The sequence below is a fragment of the Salmo salar genome, chromosome ssa18 (genome assembly GCF_905237065.1).
Source record: "Salmo salar chromosome ssa18, Ssal_v3.1, whole genome shotgun sequence".
Classification (NCBI taxonomy): domain Eukaryota; kingdom Metazoa; phylum Chordata; class Actinopteri; order Salmoniformes; family Salmonidae; genus Salmo; species Salmo salar.
The window spans coordinates 78,951,698-78,974,955 of NC_059459.1; the positions used below are offsets into that span (position 1 = coordinate 78,951,698).

At 42.7% G+C, this 23,258-nt stretch overlaps 2 protein-coding genes across 2 annotated transcripts; both read right to left on the bottom strand.

The window, feature by feature from the left end:
• Positions 1–10,528: 10,528 nt before the first annotated feature.
• On the bottom strand, positions 10,529–11,828 carry LOC123728762 (gastrula zinc finger protein XlCGF9.1-like). Its single transcript, XM_045701604.1, has 2 exons — positions 11,076–11,828; positions 10,529–10,642 (listed from the first exon to the last, which is right to left on the bottom strand). Exon 1 carries the CDS (start codon positions 11,826–11,828, stop codon positions 11,199–11,201), a length of 630 nt encoding a protein of 209 aa, XP_045557560.1. The 3' UTR covers positions 10,529–10,642; positions 11,076–11,198.
• Positions 11,829–12,057: 229 nt separating this feature from the next.
• On the bottom strand, positions 12,058–22,364 carry LOC106578126 (uncharacterized). Its single transcript, XM_014156741.2, has 3 exons — positions 22,087–22,364; positions 19,464–19,916; positions 12,058–12,512 (listed from the first exon to the last, which is right to left on the bottom strand). The coding sequence occupies exons 1-3, from the start codon at positions 22,250–22,252 to the stop codon at positions 12,058–12,060; spliced, it is 1,074 nt and encodes a 357-aa protein (XP_014012216.2). The 5' UTR covers positions 22,253–22,364.
• Between the last annotated feature and the right edge of the window lie 894 nt (positions 22,365–23,258).

The following is a 23,258-nucleotide window of genomic DNA, read 5'->3' on the forward strand; positions in this document are numbered from 1 at the left end:
GTAGTGTGTGTGGCCTCCACGTGCCTGTATGACCTCCCTACAACGCCTGGGCATGCTCCTGATAAGGTGGCGGATGGTCTCCTGAGGGATCTCGTCCCAGACCTGGACTAAAGCATCCGCCAACTCCTGGACAGTCTGTGGTGCAACGTGGCGTTGGTGGATGGAGCGAGACATGATGTCCCAGATGTGCTCAATTGGATTCAGGTCTGGGGAACGAGCGGGCCAGTCCATAGCATCAATGCCTTCCTCTTGCAGGAACTGCTGACACACTCCAGCCACATGAGGTCTAGCATTGTCTTGCATTAGGAGGAACCCAGGGCCAACCGCTCCAGCATATGGTCTCACAAGGGGTCTGAGGATCTCATCTCCGTACCTAATGGCAGTCAGGCTACCTCTGGCGAGCACATGGAGAGCTGTGCGGCCCCCCAAAGAAATGCCACCCCACACCATGACTGACCCACCGCCAAACCGGTCATGCTGGAGGATGTTGCAGGCAGCAGAACGTTCTCCACGGCTTCTCCAGACTCTGTCACGTCTGTCACGTGCTCAGTGTGAACCTGCTTTAATCTGTGAAGAGCACAGGGCGCCAGTGGCGAATTTGCCAATCTTGGTGTTCTCTGGCAAATGCCAAACGTCCTGCACGGTGTTGGGCTGTAAGCACAACCCCCACCTGTGGACGTCGGGCCCTCATACCACCCTCATGGAGTCTGTTTCTGACCGTTTGAGCAGACACATGCACATTTGTGGCCTGCTGGAGGTCATTTTGCAGGGCTCTGGCAGTGCTTTTCCTGCTCCTCCTTGCACAAAGGCGGAGGTAGCGGTCCTGCTGCTTAGTTGTTGCCCTCCTACGGCTTCCTCCACGTCTCCTGATGTACTGGCCTGTCTCCTGGTAGCGCCTCCATGCTCTGGACACTACGCTGACAGACACAGCAAACCTTCTTGCCTCAGCTCGCATTGATGTGCCATCCTGGATGAGCTGCACTAGCTGAGCCACTTGTGTGGGTTGTAGACTCCGTCTCATGCTACCACTAGAGTGAAAGCACCGCCAGCATTCAAAAGTGACCAAAACATCAGCCAGGAAGCATAGGAACTGAGAAGTGGTCTGTGGTCTCCACCTGCAGAACCACTCCTTTATTGGGGGTGTCTTGCTTATTGCCTATAATTTCCACCTGTTGTCTATTCCATTTGCACAACAGCATGTGAAATTTATTGTCAATCAGTGTTGCTTCCTAAGTGGACAGTTTGATTTCACAGAAGTGTGATTGACTTGGAGTTACATTGTGTTGTTTAAGTGTTCCCTTTATTTTTTTGAGCAGTATACATGGTTAGCAGATGTTAATGCGAATGTAGCTAAATGCTTGCGCTTCTAGTTCCGACAGTGCAGTAATATCTAACAAGTTCACAACGACTACCTTATACACACAATGTAAGGGGATGGAATAAGAATATGTACATATAAATATATGGATGAGCGATGGCTGTGCGGCATAGGCAAGATGCAGTAGATGGTATAGAGTACAGTATATACATATGAGATGAGTAATGTAGGATATGTAAACATTATATAAAGTGGCATTGTTTAAAGTGACTAGTGATACATTTCTTACATCCAATTTATTAAAGTGGCCAGAGATTTGAGTCAGTATGTTGGCAGCAGCCACTCAATGTTAGTGATGGCTATTTAACAGTCTGTTTGCCTTGAGATAGAAGCAGTTTTTCAGTCTCTCGGTTCCAGCTTTGATGCACCTGTACTGACCTCGCCTTCTGGATGATAACGGGGTGAACAGACAGTGGCTCGGGTGGTTGCTGTCCTTGATGATCTTTTTGGCCTTCCTGTGACATCGGGTGCTGTAGGTGTCCTGGAGGGCAGGTAGTTTGCCCCCGGTGATGCGTTGTTCAGACCACACTACCCTCTGGAGAGCCTTACGGTTGAGGGCGGTGCAGTTGCCGTAACAGGTGGTGGTACAGGAGAGGGCTGAGAACGCACCCTTGTGGGGCCCCAGTGTTGAGGATCAGAGGAGTGGAGGTGATGTTTCCTACCTTCACCACCTGGGGGCGGCCCGTCAGGAAGTCCATGACCCAGGCACACAGGGCGGGATTCAGACCCAGGGCCTTGAGCTTAATGATGAGCTTGGATGGTACTATGGTGTTGAATGCTGAGCTATAGTCAATAAACAGCATTCTTACATAGGTATTCCTCTTGTCCAGATGGGATAGGTTAGTGCACAGAGTGATGGCGATTGCATCGTCTGTGGACCTATTGGGGCGGTAAGTAAATTGGAGTGGGTCTAGGGTATCAGGTAGGGTGGAGGTGATATGATCCTTAACTAGTCTCTCAAAGCACTTCATGATGACAGAGGTGAGTGCTACTGGGCGGTAGTCATTAAGTTCAGTTACCTTTGCCTTCTTGAGTAGCCACTTTAATGTTAGACAGCAATAAAAAGCTAGTATACATCTACAAAGAACTTAGGGCTGGCAACTTTTGAAAAATGCTTGGAGTGATATTTGTTATGTGAATTTCATTTCTCCCTTGCCATTGACAACCCATCATTCAGGGAAGGTGGGGTTTTCAGTCCCACCTGTTTAGTAAAAAAAATGGTTGCCTGTTTTGCATGTTAATTTGGCATTAATACGTGTCATATATCAGTTTGCAAACAATGTAAAAAAATAAATAATAATAAGTTGAGTTGAGTTACTAAAGCCGCATACAACTGTGGTCTCTTTTTGGCTTTCTTGAGTAAAGCAGCTCCCAAATGCAGGTGTTTCAGTCTAGCTCAATGCTTTCTGTGGTGGTGGGGCAGCCAGGGGAATATACGGAGCTTAGGGGTTGGTAATGTTCTCTAGTTGCGCCATGATTGGCTCAGTGTTCTGTCACTCATAGGGACACTACGTCACCTCAAAATCTACAGGGAGAGCTCGAAAATTCAAGCCCCTTGGGTGATGTCATAGAGTTACATTAGAAGTGCCCATCCAAGAAGGCTCAAGGTCATTGGCCACAGATAAAATTACGTCAAATCACGTTATATGTACAGTAGCTTTTGATTGGACGGATCATGTCAACATCATACTTTCAAAATCTTAGCTACGAAGCTAGACAATCATCATGAATCACGTCGACAATCTACTGTCAAATCCTTTTCAATCCTTTTCATATGAAGAGAAATTATAGATAAAATGTATCGGTGTTCATCGGCCATTGGACATAGACATTACACAACCAGTTGGAGATTACAAATTCAACAATGAGTAGTTTGGAAGGAATCAGTGGCTAACTGCAAGCGTTGCAAAGCAATCACTATCCTGCTATTCAGTGAATTGGCTGTGTGGTCCAGGTCTGGGTTTAAGGGTCTCTTCCAAGCTTAAAAGGATAAACATTCACATGCCATGGGCCAGAAAAGGTTGAATACATTGGCCATGCTGTCAATCCAGCATGACTTCTGCCGCGTTCAAAACAACTGGAAACTCGGAACTGGGGAATCTCAGACTTCAGTGAGTTCAAGACAACTGGGGAAAAAACGAGCTCCGACTGGGAAAATACGTTATGAATGGTCATCCAACTCAGAATTCCAAGTCGGGAACTCAGGCCTCTTTCTAGAGCTCTGACTGGAGTTCTAGAGCTCCAACCTGAAGATCATTGACGTCATGATTCAACCTTGTTTTTGTCCCAGAGTTCCCAGTTGTCTTGAAATCACCATAAATCCAGAGAATGCCAGACTTTGATGACAAAGTTAGATGAGGAACATTTGCCCACAAGGACCGCTGCGCCACCTTCCTGTTCAAGTGAGCACAGCACAAGTGAGTCCAAAAATGTATTGTATGCTGCTGCATTAATGATGTAATATGCGAGGGAAATGTGTATACTGTAGCTAAGAAAGTAATACTAAGTGTATGTTGTGTAGTAAGCTGTTAGTAGCCCATGTGCCTCACCCTAATAAATTGGTCCCTTTTCCCTCTCATAACTTAGCCTACTGTTCTGACTTGGTAGTGCACATGTAGCCTATAGCCTGTTTTAGAGAATAGTAATCATTGAATATTGTAAGAGCCTTCATTGTCTGCTTTTATGCCCCCTTTATTTATCTTACGGTTCTAACTTGGTGTACAGGGAGAATACTGTAAGAACGGCCTATGTTCTGAATTCTGTTGCTGTACATTTCAAAAGTGCTGAACAAATAGTTATATTGACTACGTCCGTCCTAGCTCGCTCATTAATGTCTTCATCAAAATTACGGATTGGCTCTTATCAGCTCGTCGTCCCCTTATGCCATAGTTTGTACATCTCAATTGTCAGTAGAAACCACATTTGTTTAAGCAAGTCAGCCATATCAGCTTTGTTTTTTAAAAAGGCAGTAAATGAGGCTGAATGACTGTTCCGCTGCCAGACAAGGCTCCGCTGATAGCCAGCAGTGGGAAGGAATCACTTCACGGTACTGAAAAGAAAGCTCTTGAGTTCGGACAGCTTTATGTAGGCCCTAACAGTTTGTAGGTACCGTTTATCACCGCTACAGTACAACTAATATTTTGTTTAGTGGGGAGTTTGCCCCACCAATCGCACTGCTCCTGGCACAATCCCTAGACGAAAGACTGGGGGTCCTTCCCCAGGAAGTTTTTTCTGTCCATAGAATGCACAAACATTTTATATTTTGTAATTTTGGTGAACTATTTCTTTAAAATAGGTTTGGAAGAAAATTCTGCTAGCTCTCCAGGAAGGTTGGCCACCCCCAGATCTATGTTTCCCAAGTGATTGAAAATGCTCTTGTTATAACAATTAATTTCTCAAACCTTCAAGAAATATCTAATGAATATCAATATTCAGGTGGTTTCTGCCTACTAGTTGTAGATGCCATCATACTCTACACAGACAAAATATGTGTATTATGAGTTGTGAGTCCCTCTACCATCTCTCTCTCTTAGCATGTGCACAATACTAAAATTATATTTAATTCCTGAATCATTTGATATCCAATGCTTATTTGTATGACTTATTAAAAACTGTCCGTGAAAGGCTGCAAAAATACATAGCCTCATATAATACATTTTCAGGCATAAGAGATTTCTAATATGTGATTACACTGGCAGAACTGGGAGGAAGTGGAATAATAGAATAAGTGTGGAGAATAACAGTAGTGTTCTTGTTGACAAGCACAGTGATTACCCTACATTTTAGCCCATTGTTAAGAATGAGAATGTTCCACACTGATCAGACTAAATAAAGTATACTGAACAAAAATATAAACGCAACATGCAACAATTTTACAGAGTAAGAGTTCATAGAAGGAAATCAGTCAATTGAAATAAATCCATTAGACTCTAATCTATGGATTTCACATGACTGAGCACGGAACTAGATCCAACCAATCGGAATGAGTTTTTCCCCACAAAAAGGGCTTTATTACATACAAAAATACTCATTAGCACCCCCCTGTGTTTATATATTTATATTTTGTTCAGTATACAGTGGCAAGAAAAAGTATGTGAACCCTTTGGAATTACCTGGATTTCTGCATAAATTAGTCTTCAAATTTCACAACAATAGACAAACACAGTGTGCTTAAACTAATAACACACAAATTATTGTATTTTTCTTGTCTATATTAAATACATAATTTAAACATTCACAGTGTAGGTTGGAAAAAGTACTTCTCCAAAAGCTAATTGTAGTCAGGAGTCAGCTAACCTGAAGTCCAATCAATGAGATGAGATTGGAGATGTTGGTTAGAGCTGCCTTGCCCTATAAAAAAAACTCACAAAATTTGAGTTTGCTATTCACAAGAAGCATTGCCTGATGTGAACCATGCCTCGAACAAAATAGATCTCAGAAGACCTAAGATTATGAATTGTTGACTTGCATAAAGCTGGAAAGGGTTACAAAAGTATCTCTAAAAGCCTTGATGTTCATCAGTCCACGGTAAGACAAATTGTCTATAAATGGAGAAAGTTCAGCACTGTTGCTACTCTCCCTAGGAGTAGCTGTCCTGCAAAGATGACTGCAAGAGCACAGCGCATAATGCTCAATGAGGTTAAGAAGAATCCTAGAGTGTCGGCTAAAGACTTACAGAAATCTCTGGAACATGCTAACATCGCTGTTGACGAGTCTACGATACATAAAACACTAAACAAGAATGGTGTTCATGGGAGGACACCACGGAAGAAGCCACTGCTGTCCAAAAAAGTTTGCAAAAGTGCACCTGGATGTTCCACAGCGCTACTGGCAAAATATTCTGTGAACAGATGAAACTATAGTTGAGTTGTTTGGAAGGAACACACAACACCGTGGGGGAAAAAAAGGCACAGCACACCAACATCAAAACCTCATCCCAACTGTAAAGTATGGTGTAGGGAGCATCATAGTTTGGGGCTGCTTTGCTGCCTCAGGGCCTGGACAGCTTGCTATCATCAACGGAAAAATTAATTCCCAAGTTTATCAAGACATTTTGCAGGAGAATGTTAGGCTGTCTGCCAATTGAAGCTCAACAGAAGATGGGTGATGCAAAAGGACAATGACCTAAAACACAGAAGTAAATCAACAACAGAATGGCTACAACAGAAGAAAATGCGCCTTCTGGAGTGACCCAGTCAGAGTCCTGACCTCAACCTGATTGAGATGCTGTGGCATGACCTCAAGAGAGCAGTTCACACCAGACATCCCAAGAATATTGCTGAACTGAAACAGTTTTGTAAAGAGGAATGGTCCAAAATTTCTCCTGACCGTTGTGCAGGTCTGATCCGCAACTACAGAAAACGTTTGGTTGAGGTTATTGCTGCCAAAGGAGGGTTAACTAGTTATTAAATCCAAGGGTTCACATACTTTTCCCACCCTGCACTGTGAATGTTTACACTGTGTGTTCAATAAAGACATGAAAACGTATAATTGTTTGTGTGTTATTAGTTTAAGCAGACTGTTTTGCCTATTGTTGTGACCTAGATGAAGATCAAATTTTATGACCAATTTATGTAGAAATCCAGGTATTTCCAAAGGGTTCACATACTTTTTTTTGCCACTGTATATGGCTGTAGTCTGGTGCCCACTTGTAACAGCCACCTGGGGCAGGCAGGCAGTTGTCATGACGTTGCCCTCTTTGGGTTTTCTATGCACTATCCCCCTACCTCCCCCTACCCAGGCTCTGTGAGAGTGGTCGTAAATTCCTAAGAAAATGTCCTGCCTCATGGCCACAGTATAAAGAGAGTCGGTTTCATAGAAAGAACCCAGGAATTCTTCCACCTCACAGAATTGGAGAACCGAACGACATTTATGTTCTGGAGAAGGTATAAAAGATCGGTGAAGAATCCAGCTACGAATTGGTCCGTTTGGTACAATTTTGTGAAGCTCATGAGAGACAATACGGCCACATTACCATGGCGCTGTTTATATAATAGCCTCAGTTGTGAGACTTACATCTAAATGGTTGTATAAAATGAATGAATAAGGATAAAGCTATTTGGAATATGTTGGGATGCTTGTAAGATGTTAATGTGAGAGAATTGTATTTCTGTTTAAAGTTTCACCAAGTCATCGGCACGCCCCCATGAACAGACGGGACCTGGCGTCATGAGACAGCCTTTTTCTGCTATTCCGAATATAACCCCCACCCAGGGTTTCTATCACCAGACCGAGCGTACCTCCATTACGAGTGGCTAAAGGTTGGACACCAGCTTACCTCGATATCGAGAGGGCAAAGGTTTGACCATGCATTCCTCGTTCTGAACTTTAACCATACCACGTAGTTAAACTCTTAGACTATTGATACCGACAGAATAATAACAAGTCTTTGATATTAATTACTAGTCTGCAGCTAGGAATTCGGTATCATTGAACGCGAAGACTGACAAAACATCTGTCCTATAACGACATTAATGAATGTCACTTTGAAATATCCATTCTAACCGAGAGAGAACACAAACTCTCCAACAGAACAAACTTTTCAACAAAGATCCCGACGACACACTGAGCGTAAATATATATATTGATTGCAATTGTTCGCGAATGAGTGAGCGTTCATGTGCAAAGGATTAGTATTTCAATTGTTATAATTATCAACTCTTATCAACCTTTTGTCTAACAAGCCGCCATGCCGGTTTAGCCCACTAGGGAACATTCCTTTATCATTTCTTTGTAACGATACCTACTGTTGGTTATGCATTTCTGTGAATTACTTAGTTAGTAAATAAATTATTTTAAGACAATTGATGTATGGATGAAGTGAAGACTGGGTTCGTGCAGATAACCAACAATTTATGACGTTTGGAATGAGACTGACGAGGTAAAGAATATATCATTAATCCGAAGACTAATAGATCAGATATGATATCTGAAAGTTATATTAGGAAAATTATAACTTTGTAATGTGAATATTTTCCTTGGTGTCCCGACTTCCTAGTTAATTACCGTTACACGATTAATCAGTTTAATCGCGTAATAATAATTAGAGTTATTTGATAAATATGTCTTCAGTTTTAATGATGCCGACACAGTCAATGGCTCAGTGTTACAAAACTGTTCACCTGTTTCTGCATCAAGCCTGGACAATGTTCCATCTGGGAGGGGAAGTTGGGTAGAGAGGAGGGGAGCAGGAAGACCTTTTCTACAGGGTTTAACTAAGGTACAGCCCAGTGATAATGGATAACTACAATGAGGGGAAATAGTTGTAATGAGTAACAGGGTGGTGATATAGGATCATTTAATAAAAAGACAGAACTAATTGTAAGATAGGTGACTTGACAGCTGCTACGGCTTGGGACTGATGTGACAGCGTGCACTAAACCAGAGAATGCAGTTAAAGAGAGAAAGAATGTTGTTGAATTGGGGCTGGAAGAACACTGTAGTTCACTTAAAACAGAATTTACACTTATACAACATGCACTTATCAGGCAGGAGTCGACTGTATATCATTACTTCCTGAAAGATGAAATCAATACAATTTATTAGCAGTATTAGGACAATCTATAATAAATACTCTTGGACAGATGGAAGGAGATATTTTTATGTATTAATAACGTCAGTCTGACCATTCTCTCATCAAAACAAATAATCAGGAATTTCAGTTTTTAAAACATCAAGAGCCTTTGAACAGGAGACCTGTGAGTTACCTACAATACTTTCCATCGACAGGCAGCAGGTAGGCTAGCTTTTAAGGGAGGCAAGACCGCAAGCGGAGGGTTCCAATCCCATTGGACAAGAAGTGAGTAGTTGCTGGTATCAAATCCTAGATGCCATGCCTGCTGTCCTGCCCTTGAGCAAGGCACTTAACCCCCCCACAACAACTTCTTCACAGGAGCCGTAGTATGGCAGCTCCAACCTCTATATTCACAGCACATTCTGAAAATATTCAGACACCTAGACTTCTCCACATTTGTTACTTTACAGCCTTATTCTAAAATTACATTTTTTGTTTTCCTCATCAATCTACACACATTACCCCACAATGACATCACAATACCCCATAATGACATCACAATACCCCATAATGAAAAAAACAAAAACTGATTTATATAAATTGTAGCAAATTGATTACAAATAAACTGAAATATCACATCTACATAAGTACTGAGACCCTTAACTCAGTACTTCGTTGAAGCACCTTTGTCAGCGATTACAGCCTCGAGTCTTCTTGGGTATGACGCTACAAGCTTGGCACACCTGTATTTGGGGAGTTTCTCCCATTCTTCTCTGCAGATCCTCTCAAGCTCTGCCAGGTTGGGTGGGTAGCATCGCTGCACAGCTATTTTCAGGTCTCTCTAGAGATGTTAGATCGGGTTCAAGTCCGGACTCTGGCTGGGCCACTCAAGGACATTCAGAGACTTGCCCCCGAAGCAACTCCTACCCCAGTCTGAGGTCCTGAGCGCTCTGGAGCAGGTTTTCATCAAGGATCTCTCTGTATTTTTCTCCGTTCATCTTTCCCTTGATCCTGACTAGTCTCCCGGTCCCTGCCGCTGAAAAACATCCCCACAGCATGATGCTGCCACCACCATGCTTCACTGTAGGGATGGTGCCAGGTTTCCTCCAGACGTGCCGCTTGACATTCAGGCCAAAGAGTTCAATCTTGGTTTCATCAGACCAGAGAATCTTGTTTCTCATGGTCAGAGTCCTTTAGGTGCCTTTTGGCAAACTCCAAGCAGGCCATCATGTGCCTTTTACAGAGGAGTGGCTTCCATCTGGCCACTCTACCATAAAGGCCTGATTGGTGGTGTGCTGCAGAGATGGTTGTCCTTCTGGAAGGTTCTCCCATCTCCACATAGGAACTCTGAGACTCTGTCAGACAGACCATTGGGTTCTTGGTCACCTCCCTGACCAAGGCCCTTCTCCCCCCCGATTGCTCAGTTTGGCCGGACAGCCAGCTCTAGGAAGAGTCTTTGTGGTTCCAACCTTCTTCCATTTAAGAATGATGGAGGCCATTGTGTTCTTGGGGACCTTCAATGCTGCAGAATGTTTTTGGTACCCTTCCCCAGACCAGTGCTTTGACACAATCCTATCTCGAATTCCTTCGACCTCATGGCTTGGTTTTTGCTCTGACATGCATTGTTAACTGTGGGACCTTATAGAGACAGGTGTGTGCCTTTCCAAATCATATCCAACCAACTGAATTTACAGGTGGACTCCAATCAAGTTGTCGAAACATCAAGGATTATCAATGGAAACAGGATGCACCTGAATAGTTAAGTAAAGAAGGTATTTCTGTTACATTTTTAATACATTTGCAAACATTTCTGAAGACCTGTTTTCGCTTTGTCTGACATCGCAAAATCGAGTGACTGTCAGTGACAAACAAACTGCTGATGCACAACCAAATGTCTAAATTGGACCTGGTGTATTCTACTATTCTGAGTCTAAATAGTAAGTTGAGACCCAGACTGAGCTCCTAAGATGTTGTCAAACCACGTCAAGAGGCAGTAAATGAACTGGGAGTAGCTGGAGATGGACTTGACCTCCAGGCAAGCAACCAGAGCCATGTCGTCTGCATATTTGATGAGGGCCATATCACTGTTGCTTCCTAAGAAATTTGTCCACATCCTGCCTTTTTATTCACTTACCTGACCTTTATTTAACTAGGCAAGTCAGTTAAGAACAAATTCTTACTTACAATGACGGCCTACACCGGCCAAATCCGGCCAACGCTGGGCCAATTGTGCGCCGCCCTATGGGACTCCCAATCACGGCCGGTTGTGATACAGACAATCTCTTTGTCCTAATGTCCTTTCTTCTTTTAGTTTCTGTCCTGTTTATTTCCTTTGTGGACTTTATCCACATGCCTCAGCAGATTCGTCTTCTGAGTGAATCTTTTACCACAGACTGAGCAGCCATGTTGTTTATCTCCAGTGTGAATAAGTTTGTGCCTCCTTAGGTCCCCCTTCTGATTGAAGCTTTTCCCACAGTCACCACAGCTAAATGCTTTCTCTCCTGTGTGAGTCACTTTGTGCATGGTTAGGTGCCCCTTCCGATTGAAGCTTTTCCCACAGTCACCACAGCTAAATGGTTTCTCTCCTGTGTGAGTCAGATTGTGCATGGTTAGGTGCCCCTTCCGATTGAAGCTTTTCCCGCAGTCAGCACAGCTAAATGGTTTCTCTCCTGTGTGAATCAGTTTGTGCATGGTTAGGTGTCCCTTTCTATTGAAGCTTTTCCCACAGTCACCACAGCTAAATGGTTTCTCTCCTGTGTGAGTCACTTTGTGCATGTTTAGGTGCCCCTTCCGATTGAAGCTTTTTCCACAGTCACCACAGCTAAATAGTTTCTCACCTGTGTGAGTCAGTTTATGTTCAGTTAGGCTCATCTTCCTATTGAAGCTTTTCCCACAGTCACCACAGCTAAATACTTTCTCTCCTGTGTGAATCCTCATGTGCTTGGACAGAATTCCTTTGTGTTTGAAGGTCTTTCCACAAATAGGGCAGGTGCAGGGTTTCCCACCGTGACAGAGTTGGACATGGGCCTTCAGTTTACAGGTAGAGTTGTAGTGTTGTTTGCAGAAGCGACATTCACTGGGTCTCTTCTTGGTGAGAGTCACATGTCTCTGCACGTCAGCTTTCTTAGCAAACGTTTCACCACAGTCACGGCAGCTGTGAGTTCTTCTAGATGTGGTGCTGGGTTTGGAACAGTGTTTTCTCCAATAGTGGACTGCTATCAAGTCCTACTGTGTAGCTGCTTACGGCTGAGCTGTGGCTGGAGGCATTGTTTTGATTATCTGGAGGGTCACAGGGAATGTAGAGACCCTTAATGTGGGTCACAGTGCCAAAAGGTTTCAGATCCACTGGTTTAGAGTCTCTCTCTCTGTTCTCTACAGTCTGGGTTTGGTCCTCCTGATCACATTCACTCTTCACACAGGAAGGAGAGAAAATGAACTTCATGATATCAGGCTCCACCCCTTGACGCTGCTCTTCCTCCTGACTGGTCCTGACTTCCTCCTGTTCCTCTTTAATCTGTATGGTCTCTGGGTCCTCCTGCCCCAGACTGGGGCTCCACTCCTGCTCACAATGCTGCTGCTCAGGGGGAACCTCCTCTTCAGAGACAGAGAGCTGCAGGGAGTCTGGAGGGAAGATGACAAGGAGCAGAAGTTACCTAGCTATACAGCCTTGATACAGAGGTTACCCAGCTATACAGCCTTGATACAGAGGTTACCCAGCTATACAGCCTTGATAGCTATACAGCCTTGATAGAGGTTACCTAGCTATACAGCCTTGATAGCTATACAGCCTGGATATAGAGGTTACCCAGCTATACAGCCTTGATAGATTACCCAGCTATACCTTGATAGCTATACAGCCTTGATAGAGGTTACCTAGCTATACAGCCTTGATACTAGGGCTGGGCTATATTGATTTTTTTCTATATATTTTAGCGTGATATGTAAAATGCCTGTATCGCAAGAATCGAGGTTCTGTTATAATATTGTAACATTTTACAAATGCAGCATCTCACTGTATCTTCTTCTCTGTCCCAATTGCGTGACAAGACGTGCACAGAGGTTATCCACCAATCACAACCCTAGACAGCCTTTAACAAATTGTAACCCAGCCGGAGAAATGTAGCGGTGGTAAGAGTTCCACCAACATGGACAGTGAGGAAGCCAGCTCAGCCTCTCATGAGAATGAAATCATCCCCCCAAAAGGGCAGCAATGTTTTTTCAGTAATATGGAAGGGGTTCGGGTTTAACGTCATACGACACCAATCCCGTCAGCGAGCCTGAGTTTGACAATAGCCAGTGAAAAATCAGAGCGCCAAATTCAAAACCACAAATCTAATAATTTCAATTTCTCAAACATACGACTATTTTACACCATTTTATAGATACACTTCTCCTGAATCGAACCACGTTGTCCGATTTCAAAAAGGCTTTACAGCGAAAGCAAAACATTAGATTATGTTAGGAGAGTACATAGACACAAATAACCACACAGCCATTTTCCAAGCAACTAGATGCATCACAAAAACCCAAAACACAGCTAAATGAAGCACTAAGCTTTGACGATCTTCATCAGATCTCATCAGATCTCCTAGGACTTCATGTTACACAATACATGCATTTTTTGTTCGATCAAGTTGATATTTATATCCAAAAACAGCATTTTACATTGGCGCGTGACGTTCAGAAAATATTTTGCCTCCAATACTGCCGGTGAATCAGCACAACAATTTACAATAATACTCGTCATAAACGTTGATAAAATATTAAACTGTCATTCAAAGAATTATAGATGAACATCTCCTTTATGCAAATGCTGTGACAGATTTCAAAAAAGCTTCACGGGGAAAGCACACTTTGCAATAATCTGAGTACGGCGCTCAGAAACATACACCAGGCAATACAGATACCAGCCATTTTGGAGTCATCTAAAATCATAAATAGCATTAGAAATATTCACTTACCTTTGATGATCTTCATCAGAAGGCATTTCCAGGAATCCCAGGTCCACAATAAATGTTGTTTTGTTCGATAAACTCCATAATTTATGTCCAAATAGCTCCTTGTTGTAGGGCGTTCAGTTAGCTACTCCAAATCTAGGAAGCGCGCGGAAAATGTCACGACGAAAAGTAAAAAAAGTTATATTTACGTCCGTTCAAACATGTCAAACGTTGTAAAGCATCAATCTTTAGGGCCTTTTTCACTTAGAACTTCAATAATATTCCAACCGGATGATTCCAATGTCTTGAAAAACGTTTTGGAACACAGCTACCTCTCATGTGAATGCGCGCCAATGAACTGATGTCCTTCCCTGGGTCACCAACTTCCCAGCCTTCTTGTTCGCTCTCTGTTCATCATAGAAGCCTAAAACAACTTTCTAAAGACTGTTGACATCTAGTGGAAGCCTTAGGAAGTGCAAAATGAATCCTTAGGTCACTGTGTGTTCGATAGGCAATGACTTGGAAAGATTCCACACATCAGATTTCCACTTCCTGGTAGGACTTTTCTCAGGTTTTTGCCTGCCATATGAGTTCTGTTATACTCACAGACATCATTCAAACAGTTTTAGAAACTTCAGAGTGTTTTTCTATCCAAATCTACTAATAATATGCATATCCTAGCTTCTGAGTTTGAGTAGGAGACAGTTTAATATGGGCACGTATTTCATCCGAAAGTGACAATACTGCCCCCTATGCGATTGGTGTCGTAAGTTAAGAGGTCTGATGTTCAGCAAACGACTGTTCTGTGCAAAATGTATTGAAAGACAATTGCTACGAAAAGCAGCAGCACAACCAACCCCTTCAACTGAAACACGCAGTGGAATGGGAGGAATGCGTGAGACTTCGTCGCCCGATTCCCAAAACGTCTGCTAAAAGACAAACTACCATAGCCGCATCCTTTTCAAACGTTACCTCTTATGACAAGAAAAGTTTGAGGTGGAAGGAGATCGCGGATGCAGTGACCTATTACATAGTGAAAGGTATGGTTCCAATCTTTACAGCAGAAAAGCCAGGCTTTAAAAAGCTGCTAGGTACAGTTGACCACAAATATCAGCTGCCAAGCATTTCACGAAAGAAGCCCTGCCGCGATTGTACACTGCTACCCGCGAAAGAGCAGAGAAGCTGGCTAGTGTTTGTTATTTTTCCACCACAGCCGATTTATGGTCGAGCAGAACGTCAGAGCCGTACCTAAGTTTGACAGTCCACTATATAAATGAAGACTGGAAATTGCAAAATGTCTGCCTCCAGATGTCTTACCTCCCCGATGATCATACGGGTGAAGTAATAGCCCAGGGTCTCAAAGACTCTCTGGCATGGTGGAAGATGATCATACGGGTGAAGTAATAGCCCAGGGTCTCAAAGACTCTCTGGCATGGTGGAAGATGATCATACAGGTGAAGTAATAGCCCAGGGTCTCAAAGACTCTCTGGCATGGTGGAAGATGATCATACGGGTGAAGTAATAGCCCAGGGTCTCAAAGACTCTCTGGCATGGTGGAAGATGATCATACGGGTGAAGTAATAGCCCAGGGTCTCAAAGACTCTCTGGCATGGTGGAAGATGATCATACAGGTGAAGTAATAGCCCAGGGTCTCAAAGACTCTCTGGCATGGTGGAAGATGATCATACGGGTGAAGTAATAGCCCAGGGTCTCAAAGACTCTCTGGCATGGTGGAAGATGATCATACGGGTGAAGTAATAGCCCAGGGTCTCAAAGACTCTCTGGCATGGTGGAAGATGATCATACGGGTGAAGTAATAGCCCAGGGTCTCAAAGACTCTCTGGCATGGTGGAAGATGATCATACAGGTGAAGTAATAGCCCAGGGTCTCAAAGACTCTCTGGCATGGTGGAAGATGATCATACGGGTGAAGTAATAGCCCAGGGTCTCAAAGACTCTCTGGCATGGTGGAAGATGATCATACGGGTGAAGTAATAGCCCAGGGTCTCAAAGACACTCTGGCATCGTGGAAGATGATCATACGGGTGAAGTAATAGCCCAGGGTCTCAAAGACTCTCTGGCATGGTGGAAGATGATCATACGGGTGAAGTAATAGCCCAGGGTCTCAAAGACACTCTGGCATCGTGGAAGATGAGTGAAGACCGACAGGTGTGCGTGACAACTGACAGCGGGATCAACATGATAAAAGCATTGCGCTTGAACAACTGGACCCGCCTGCAGTGCTTTGGGCACAGGCTTCACCTCGCCATCGGTAAGTGTGACATTGGATAATTAAAGTGCATTCAAAAAAGTGATGTTCAGGCCAGCTGTAGGCTGATGTGTTAGTAGTTGTCATTCTGCCAATCCAATAGCAAATAACCACAGGCTGTTTTAATTATAACAAAATAACTAAATTAATACATTTTCAATCAAAATGATTATATATAAATTAGATATTCAAACAGCTAGTGGACAGACATTCCTAAACAATATAATAGAGGTGTGGGTGTGTGTTTATTTGTTTTGCACAAATAGGACTGAATGAGGATTTATCGTTTCGTGAGGTCCCTGGTAAAACCTCAGAGTTCCGACACCCTAGGTCTGGAAAAAAGGTTGTGTTAAAGACGTGGTCACATGACATGTGATTTACATCCTACGCTGTGTTAGTGACAACATGTACATGGGCCAGACATCCAGATGCTTGAAACAGAGCTGAAGCAAGGATGAAAATAACCTTGTTGCTTGTCACTTTGTCCAGTGCTCTAACAGTGTGTCTTCTCTTCAATTCCAGGTGGAAGTGTCACCAAGAGGAGGAGACAACCCTTCTGGATATATACTTTACGCCTCCAACTCAATCATCAAGTTCCCAAACGACACAACAGTAGTAGGTCTGATTACCAACGATGACGAGACAGCCTACAGGGAGGCGGTGAGGGCCCTGGCGGAGTGGTGCCAGGAAAATAACCTCTCCCTCAACGTCAAGAAAACTAAGGATTTGATCGTGGACTTCAGGAAACAACAGAGGGAGCACGCCCCAATCCACATCGACGGGACCACAGTGGAGAAGTTGGAAAGCTTCAAGTTGCTCGGCGTACACACCACTGACAATCTGAAATGGTCCACCCACACAGACAGTGTGGTGAAGAAGGCGTAACGGGGGACTTGGCCCCTAAGACCCTCAGAAACTTTTACAGATGCACAACCGAGAGCATCCTGTCAGGCTGTATCACCGCCTGGTATGGCAACTGCACCGCCCGCAACTGCAGGGCTCTCCAGATCTCCAGGTCTGCCAAACGCATCACCTGGAGCAAACTGCCTGCCCTCCAGGACACCAACAGCACCCGATGTCACAGGAAGGCCAAAAAGATCAAGGACATCAACCACCCGAGCCACTGCCTGTTCACCCCGCTATCATCCAGAAGGCGAGGTCAGTACAGGTGCATCAAAGCTGGGACCGAGAGACTGAAAAACAGCTTCTATCTCAAAGCCATCAGACTTAAATAGCCATTACTGGCCAGCTGCCACCCGGTTACTCAATCCTGCACCTTAGAGGCTGCTATATATAGAGACATATATAGAGACATGGAATCACTGGTCACTTTAATAATGTCTACATACTGCTTTACTCATCTCATATGTATATACTGTATTCTATTGTACTGTATTTTAGTCAATGCCACTCCAACATTGCTCGTCATAACATTTATATATTTCTTAATTCCATTCTTTTACTTTTTAGATGTGTGTACTGTTGTGAATTCTTAGAGACTACTGCACTGTTGGAGCTCGGAACACAAGCATTTCAATACACTCGCAATAACATCTGCTAAATGTGTATGTGACCAATACAATGTAATTTGAAGTACAGAGAGATCCTTGATGAAAACCTGCTCCAGAGTGCTCAGGACCTCAGACTAGGGTGAAGGTTCACCTTCCAACAGGACAACAACCCTAAGCACACAGCCAAGACAACGCAGGAGTGGCTTTGGGACAAGTCTCTGAATGTCCTTGAGTGGCCCAGCCAGAGTCCGGACTTGAACCCGATCTAACATCTCTGGAGAGACCTGACAATAGCTGTGCAGCGACGCTCCCCATCCAACCTGACAGAGCTTGAGAGGATCTGCAGAGAAGAATGGGAGAAACTCCCCAAATACAGATGTGCCAAGCTTGTAGCATCATACCCAAGAAGACTCGAGTCGAGGCTGTAATCGCTGCCAAAGTTGCTTCAACAAAGTACTGAGTAAAGGGTCTGAATACTTATGTAAATGTGATATTTCAGTTGAAAACATTTGTACATTTGCAAAAAATTTAAAAAAGCCTGTTTTTGCTTCGTCATTATAGGGTATTGTGTGTAGATTGAGGGTAAAAAAACAATTTAATCAATTTTAGAATAAGGCTGTAACATAACAAAATGTGGAAAGTCAAGCGGTCTGAATACTTCCTGAAAGCACTGTAGTGTTATGTGTGCGTTTACCTTGTCTCTTTTTGTTGCAGATCTGATGTGAAAAGATCTGATGTGATTGGTCAAAAGACCAATTTGGGGGGAAATCAAAATTGGTCTGCATATATATATAAACGCAGCCTTACACGGAACCCAAACCGGCTGTGCGCGTGCGCCATTGTGCGCTATCGTGCATTAATTTATTTTGTCCCCCCACACCAAACGCGATCATGACACGCAGGTTAAAATATCAAAACAACTCTGAACCAATTACATTAATTTGGGGACAGGTCGAAAAGCATTAAACATGAAGGGCAATTTAGCTAGTTAGCTTGCACTTGCTAGCTAATTTGTCCTATTTAGCTAGTTAGCTTGCACTTGCTAGCTAATTTGTCCTATTTAGCTAGCATGCTGTTGCTAGCTAATTTGTCCTGGGATATAAACATTGAGTTGTTATTTTACCTGAAATGCACAAGGTCCTCTACTCCGACAATTAATCCACACATAAAACGATCAACAGAATCGTTTCTAGTCATCTCTCCTCCTTCCAGGCTTTTTCATCTTTGAACTTATATGGTGATTGGCATCTAAACTTCCATAATATTACCACGACAACCAGCAACACAGTTCGTCTTTCAATCACCCACGTGGGTATAACCAATGAGGAGATGGCACATGTGTACCTGCTTCTATAAACCAATGAGGAGATGGCACGTGGGTACCTGCTTCTATAAACCAATGAGGAGATGGCACGTGGGTACCTGCTTCTATAAACCAATGAGGAGATGGGAGAGGCAGGACTTACAGCGCGTCTGCGTCAGAAATAGAAAGGACTTCTATTTTAGCCCTTGGCATCGCAGATGCTCGTTGGCGTAATAATTGAATAACATGGATTTCTAAATTTATTTTGCGATGCTCAGTCTGGTCAGCATGTTAGTGGCCTCATCTGTCCCACTGTTTGGGGAGATTTGCTCTGATGAAGGTTGAACGACCGAAAGCCAAAATGTAAGACTGTGAATCTGTTTCTTTTTTTTCTGTTTCTAAAGTCAGTAAATTCTAGAACCTATTTTCATACATTCAAATAACTTCCTGGTTTTCGTGACACAGACACGTTTTTATCCATGTACAATAAAAAGTTATTAAAAACATAACTGAGTAGAACTCTATAAAGCTATCAATATATCTAAATACTAACCTATTCTACATAGTTGTATCTCAGGTGTGATCCGCAGCAGTCTCCGTAGCCGATCATTCTCTTCCTGGTACTCCACTACGGTTTTCACAAATGCCCCGGAAATCTCTACAGCAGCAAACGCCGTTAAACGCTCATTTAAAAACTCTCGAAACGACTGTAGTTTAGACGTTTTCAGTGGACTGAGAGTTGGGTGTTCAGCTAGTATGGCTTCTTGACGTGGGTCCTCCTGATCACATTCCCTTTTCACACAAGGAGGAGTAAATATGAACTCTATGATATCAGGCTCCACCCCTTGAAGCTGCTCTTCCTCCTGACTGGTCCTGACTTCCTCCTGTTCCTCTTTAATCTGTATGGTCTCTGGGTCCTTCTGCCCCAGACTGGGACTCCACTCCTGCTCACAGTGCTGCTGCTCAGGGGGAACCTCCTCTTCAGAGACAGAGAACTGCAGGGATTCTGGAGGGACGGAGAGGAGGAGCAGATCTTACCACAGTCCCCAAATCCAGAACAAATTCAAGAAAGCGTACAGTATTATAAAGAGCCATTGTTGCATGGAACTCTGTTCCATCTCAAATTGCTCAAATGAAAAGCAAACCTGTTTTAAAAAAACAGAAAGCAACACCTGACAAAGCCTCTCCTCTACTTGACTTAGATATTTTGAATGTATGTATTGATATGTAGGCTACGTGTGCCTTTAAAAATGTCCTTGAGCTGTTCTTGTCTATTAATGTTCTGGATGATGTCATGTTTCATGTGGACCCCAGGAAGAGTAGCTGATGCTTTTGCAACAGCTAATGGGGATCCTAATAAAATACCAAATACCAAATTACCACAGTATGAGTCATAACAAACATAAAACCTAACGGTCAAACAAGGAAATGGGTCTAATCGTTTTTCCACCATTTCCCATGGTGGATTTTACAATGACTTAAAATAAGGAGGCTAACCCTGGCGTGACGTTTTGATAACCGTGTAAATCTCTCTAGGACAAGGTGACTTTATCAATATATTCGCCTATATTTACCCCCCAAAAATGAAATGCCAATTGGCTCCTAATGTGGCTATCATAAGGTCTACAGTAGCCTCAGCAGCACTCTGTAGGGTAGCACCATAGTGTAGCCAGAGGACAGCTAGTTTCCGTCCTCCTCTGGGTACATTGACTTCAATACAAAACCTAGGAGGCTTATGGTTCTCACCCTCTTCCATAGACTTACACAGTAATTATGACAACTTCCGGATGACGTCCTCCAACCTATCAGAGCTCTTGCAGCATGAACAGACATGTTGTCCTCACAATCATAGGATCAGAGAATGAAACTAGTACTAAAAGCATAAGCTAGAGCTAGCTAGCTAGCTATCCCTGCATAACATGTGGTGAGTAGTTGACTCAAAGAGAGAAAGACGATAGTTTAACACTTTTGAACAATAGTGAGAGAAATAGCTATAGTTCATATTTTTTCACTTCCACTTTCTTAGCTAGCTAGTTTAGCCTACTCAAACAAAAATGGATGCTATGTTAGCTAGCTGTCTATGGCTATCCAACACTGGAACTCTTCCAAGTCAAAGAAAGCTTTTGGTTTAATTAATGTATTGTATATGTATTGCCACTGGGGCCCACCGGTGTAACTGCTAAACTGCTTGCTGACTACACTGTACTGCATGATTGTAGAGAGTTTACTAACGTGTTAGTTCTAGTAGCTATGTTGACAATGATGTCAGCTAATAAAAACAGGGATAAACATATCTGAATCTGTCCAATAGAAACTCTTCTTTGCAACTGTTGGATTATTGATTACACCCTAGATCAGTTAGATGCAGGCAAGAGTCTGCATGGCGGTATTACATGTGTCACTGTCAGTCAACTAAAATGTTTCTCAACCTGTGCATCTATGTTGTAAACTTTAATTCATAGGCTAGGTTGTAGCAACCTCATGATGGCTATAGGGAAAATGTGAGTATCATGTAGTAGCCTAAACCTATCAATGATACATTGAGCTGGGTGAATGGAATATGAATGACAGTTATCCAATATTCTTTAATAGAAATAAGGCTGTGGTCATAACAAAAAAAGATCGTCCTCCATCTTAAACAGCACCGACCGCCACTGACGAATACATTGCTAAAAGTCACCTTGTCTGAGAGAGATTTACATGGTTATCAAAACGTCACGCCAGGGTAAGCCTACATGAAACACAGTCCTTATTTTAAGTGTTCTAAAATCCCCTATGGGAAAAATGAATGGTGGGAAAAGGATTGGAACCATTTCCCCGTTTGAGCGCTAGGTTTTATGGGTATTATTACACCTCCACTGTGGGACTCTATACAGGCTTTAGACATCAGGGTTGGGATCAATTTGAATTTTTAAGCCAGTAAATTCAAGACTAGGTTAACTATAATTCCAATTCAATAATTAAAAACTAGAATCTAGAACTACTTCTCAGTAATTGAAGATTAGCTATTTACTTCTAAAGTGTATACATTTTTTTGAATTATAAATTATGACAATGTTTTTATCCATGCACGGTAAGTTTAAAAACAACTTCTTCAACATGTATGAAGTGGTGATCAGTTAACAGTTTATCAATAAAGTGGAACTATAGCTAGCTATCAGTATCAACATACGAACCTATTCTACATAGTTGTATCTCTGGTGTCCTCCGCAGCAGTCTCCGTAGCCGATCATTCTCTTCCTGGTATTCTACTACCGTTTTCTCAACTTCCCCGAAAATATCCACAGCAGCCGAAGTTAAACGCTCATTTAAAAACACATGAAACGACTGTTGTTTAGACATTTTATGTCAAATTAGAGCTGGGTAGCCTATTTTGTTTAGTCAGTATGTATTTTCTTTACTCCACACAAGGGAACAAAAATAACTCGTTACCATTCCTACTTCCGTGTTCAAGTCAAGGAATCTTAGGACGTTCTTTGTTCGAGTTGGTGATGAACCCAGAAACACAACAGGGCCGCCAGCTGGATGGGAGTTTACTGTGCAAGGCAGCCTACAGACCACTAGTAAAGGAAAACGACGACTACATGTAGACAAACGGTGGTTATCATCAGTATAGGATGATCTGGGAGAATCAATTCTTCCTCGGGAGTCAACTGTTTATCATTATTCTATACAAGATTAAATCAACATGATGAATGAGCAGCATTAGGTCAGAATTTACGAGAAATACTCTTGGAAATACTCTTGGACAAATGCAAGGATACCTTTTCTGGAATAGTTTTACATTTCATGTATCAGTTACGTCAGCCTGACGTAAATAAAATGACCAGATATTGCTGTTTCTATTGAAGGGAAAAATTAACCAGACTTTGAACAGCAGACCTGTGAATTTCCTACAATACTCTGTACTGTTTGATCATTACCTCGTCATTAAAATCAAATCAAACTTAATTTACATACATTGTTTTACAACATTAAGTCCATGGTACAGTATATCTATTTATCTGAGAGCCACAGTATGAATGGTCTGGAGTTGCTTTCCTTTCCTAAGAGTGTTGTCCACATTCTGCCTTGCAGACGTTATTTCTATTGTCTGTTTTTCTCTCTTTGTGGATATTATCCATACTGTATGCTCAGGGTTGGGTAGTTTACTTTCTAAATGTAATCCATTACAGTTACTAGTTACCTGTCCAAAATTGTAATCAGTAGTGTAATTTTTGGATTACCCAAACTCAGTAATGTAATCTGATTACATTTAGTTACTTTTTAGATTACTTCCCCCTTAAGAGGCATTAGAATAATAAAAAAATGAGTATGTTACCAATTGAATGACATTTATTGCAAGATC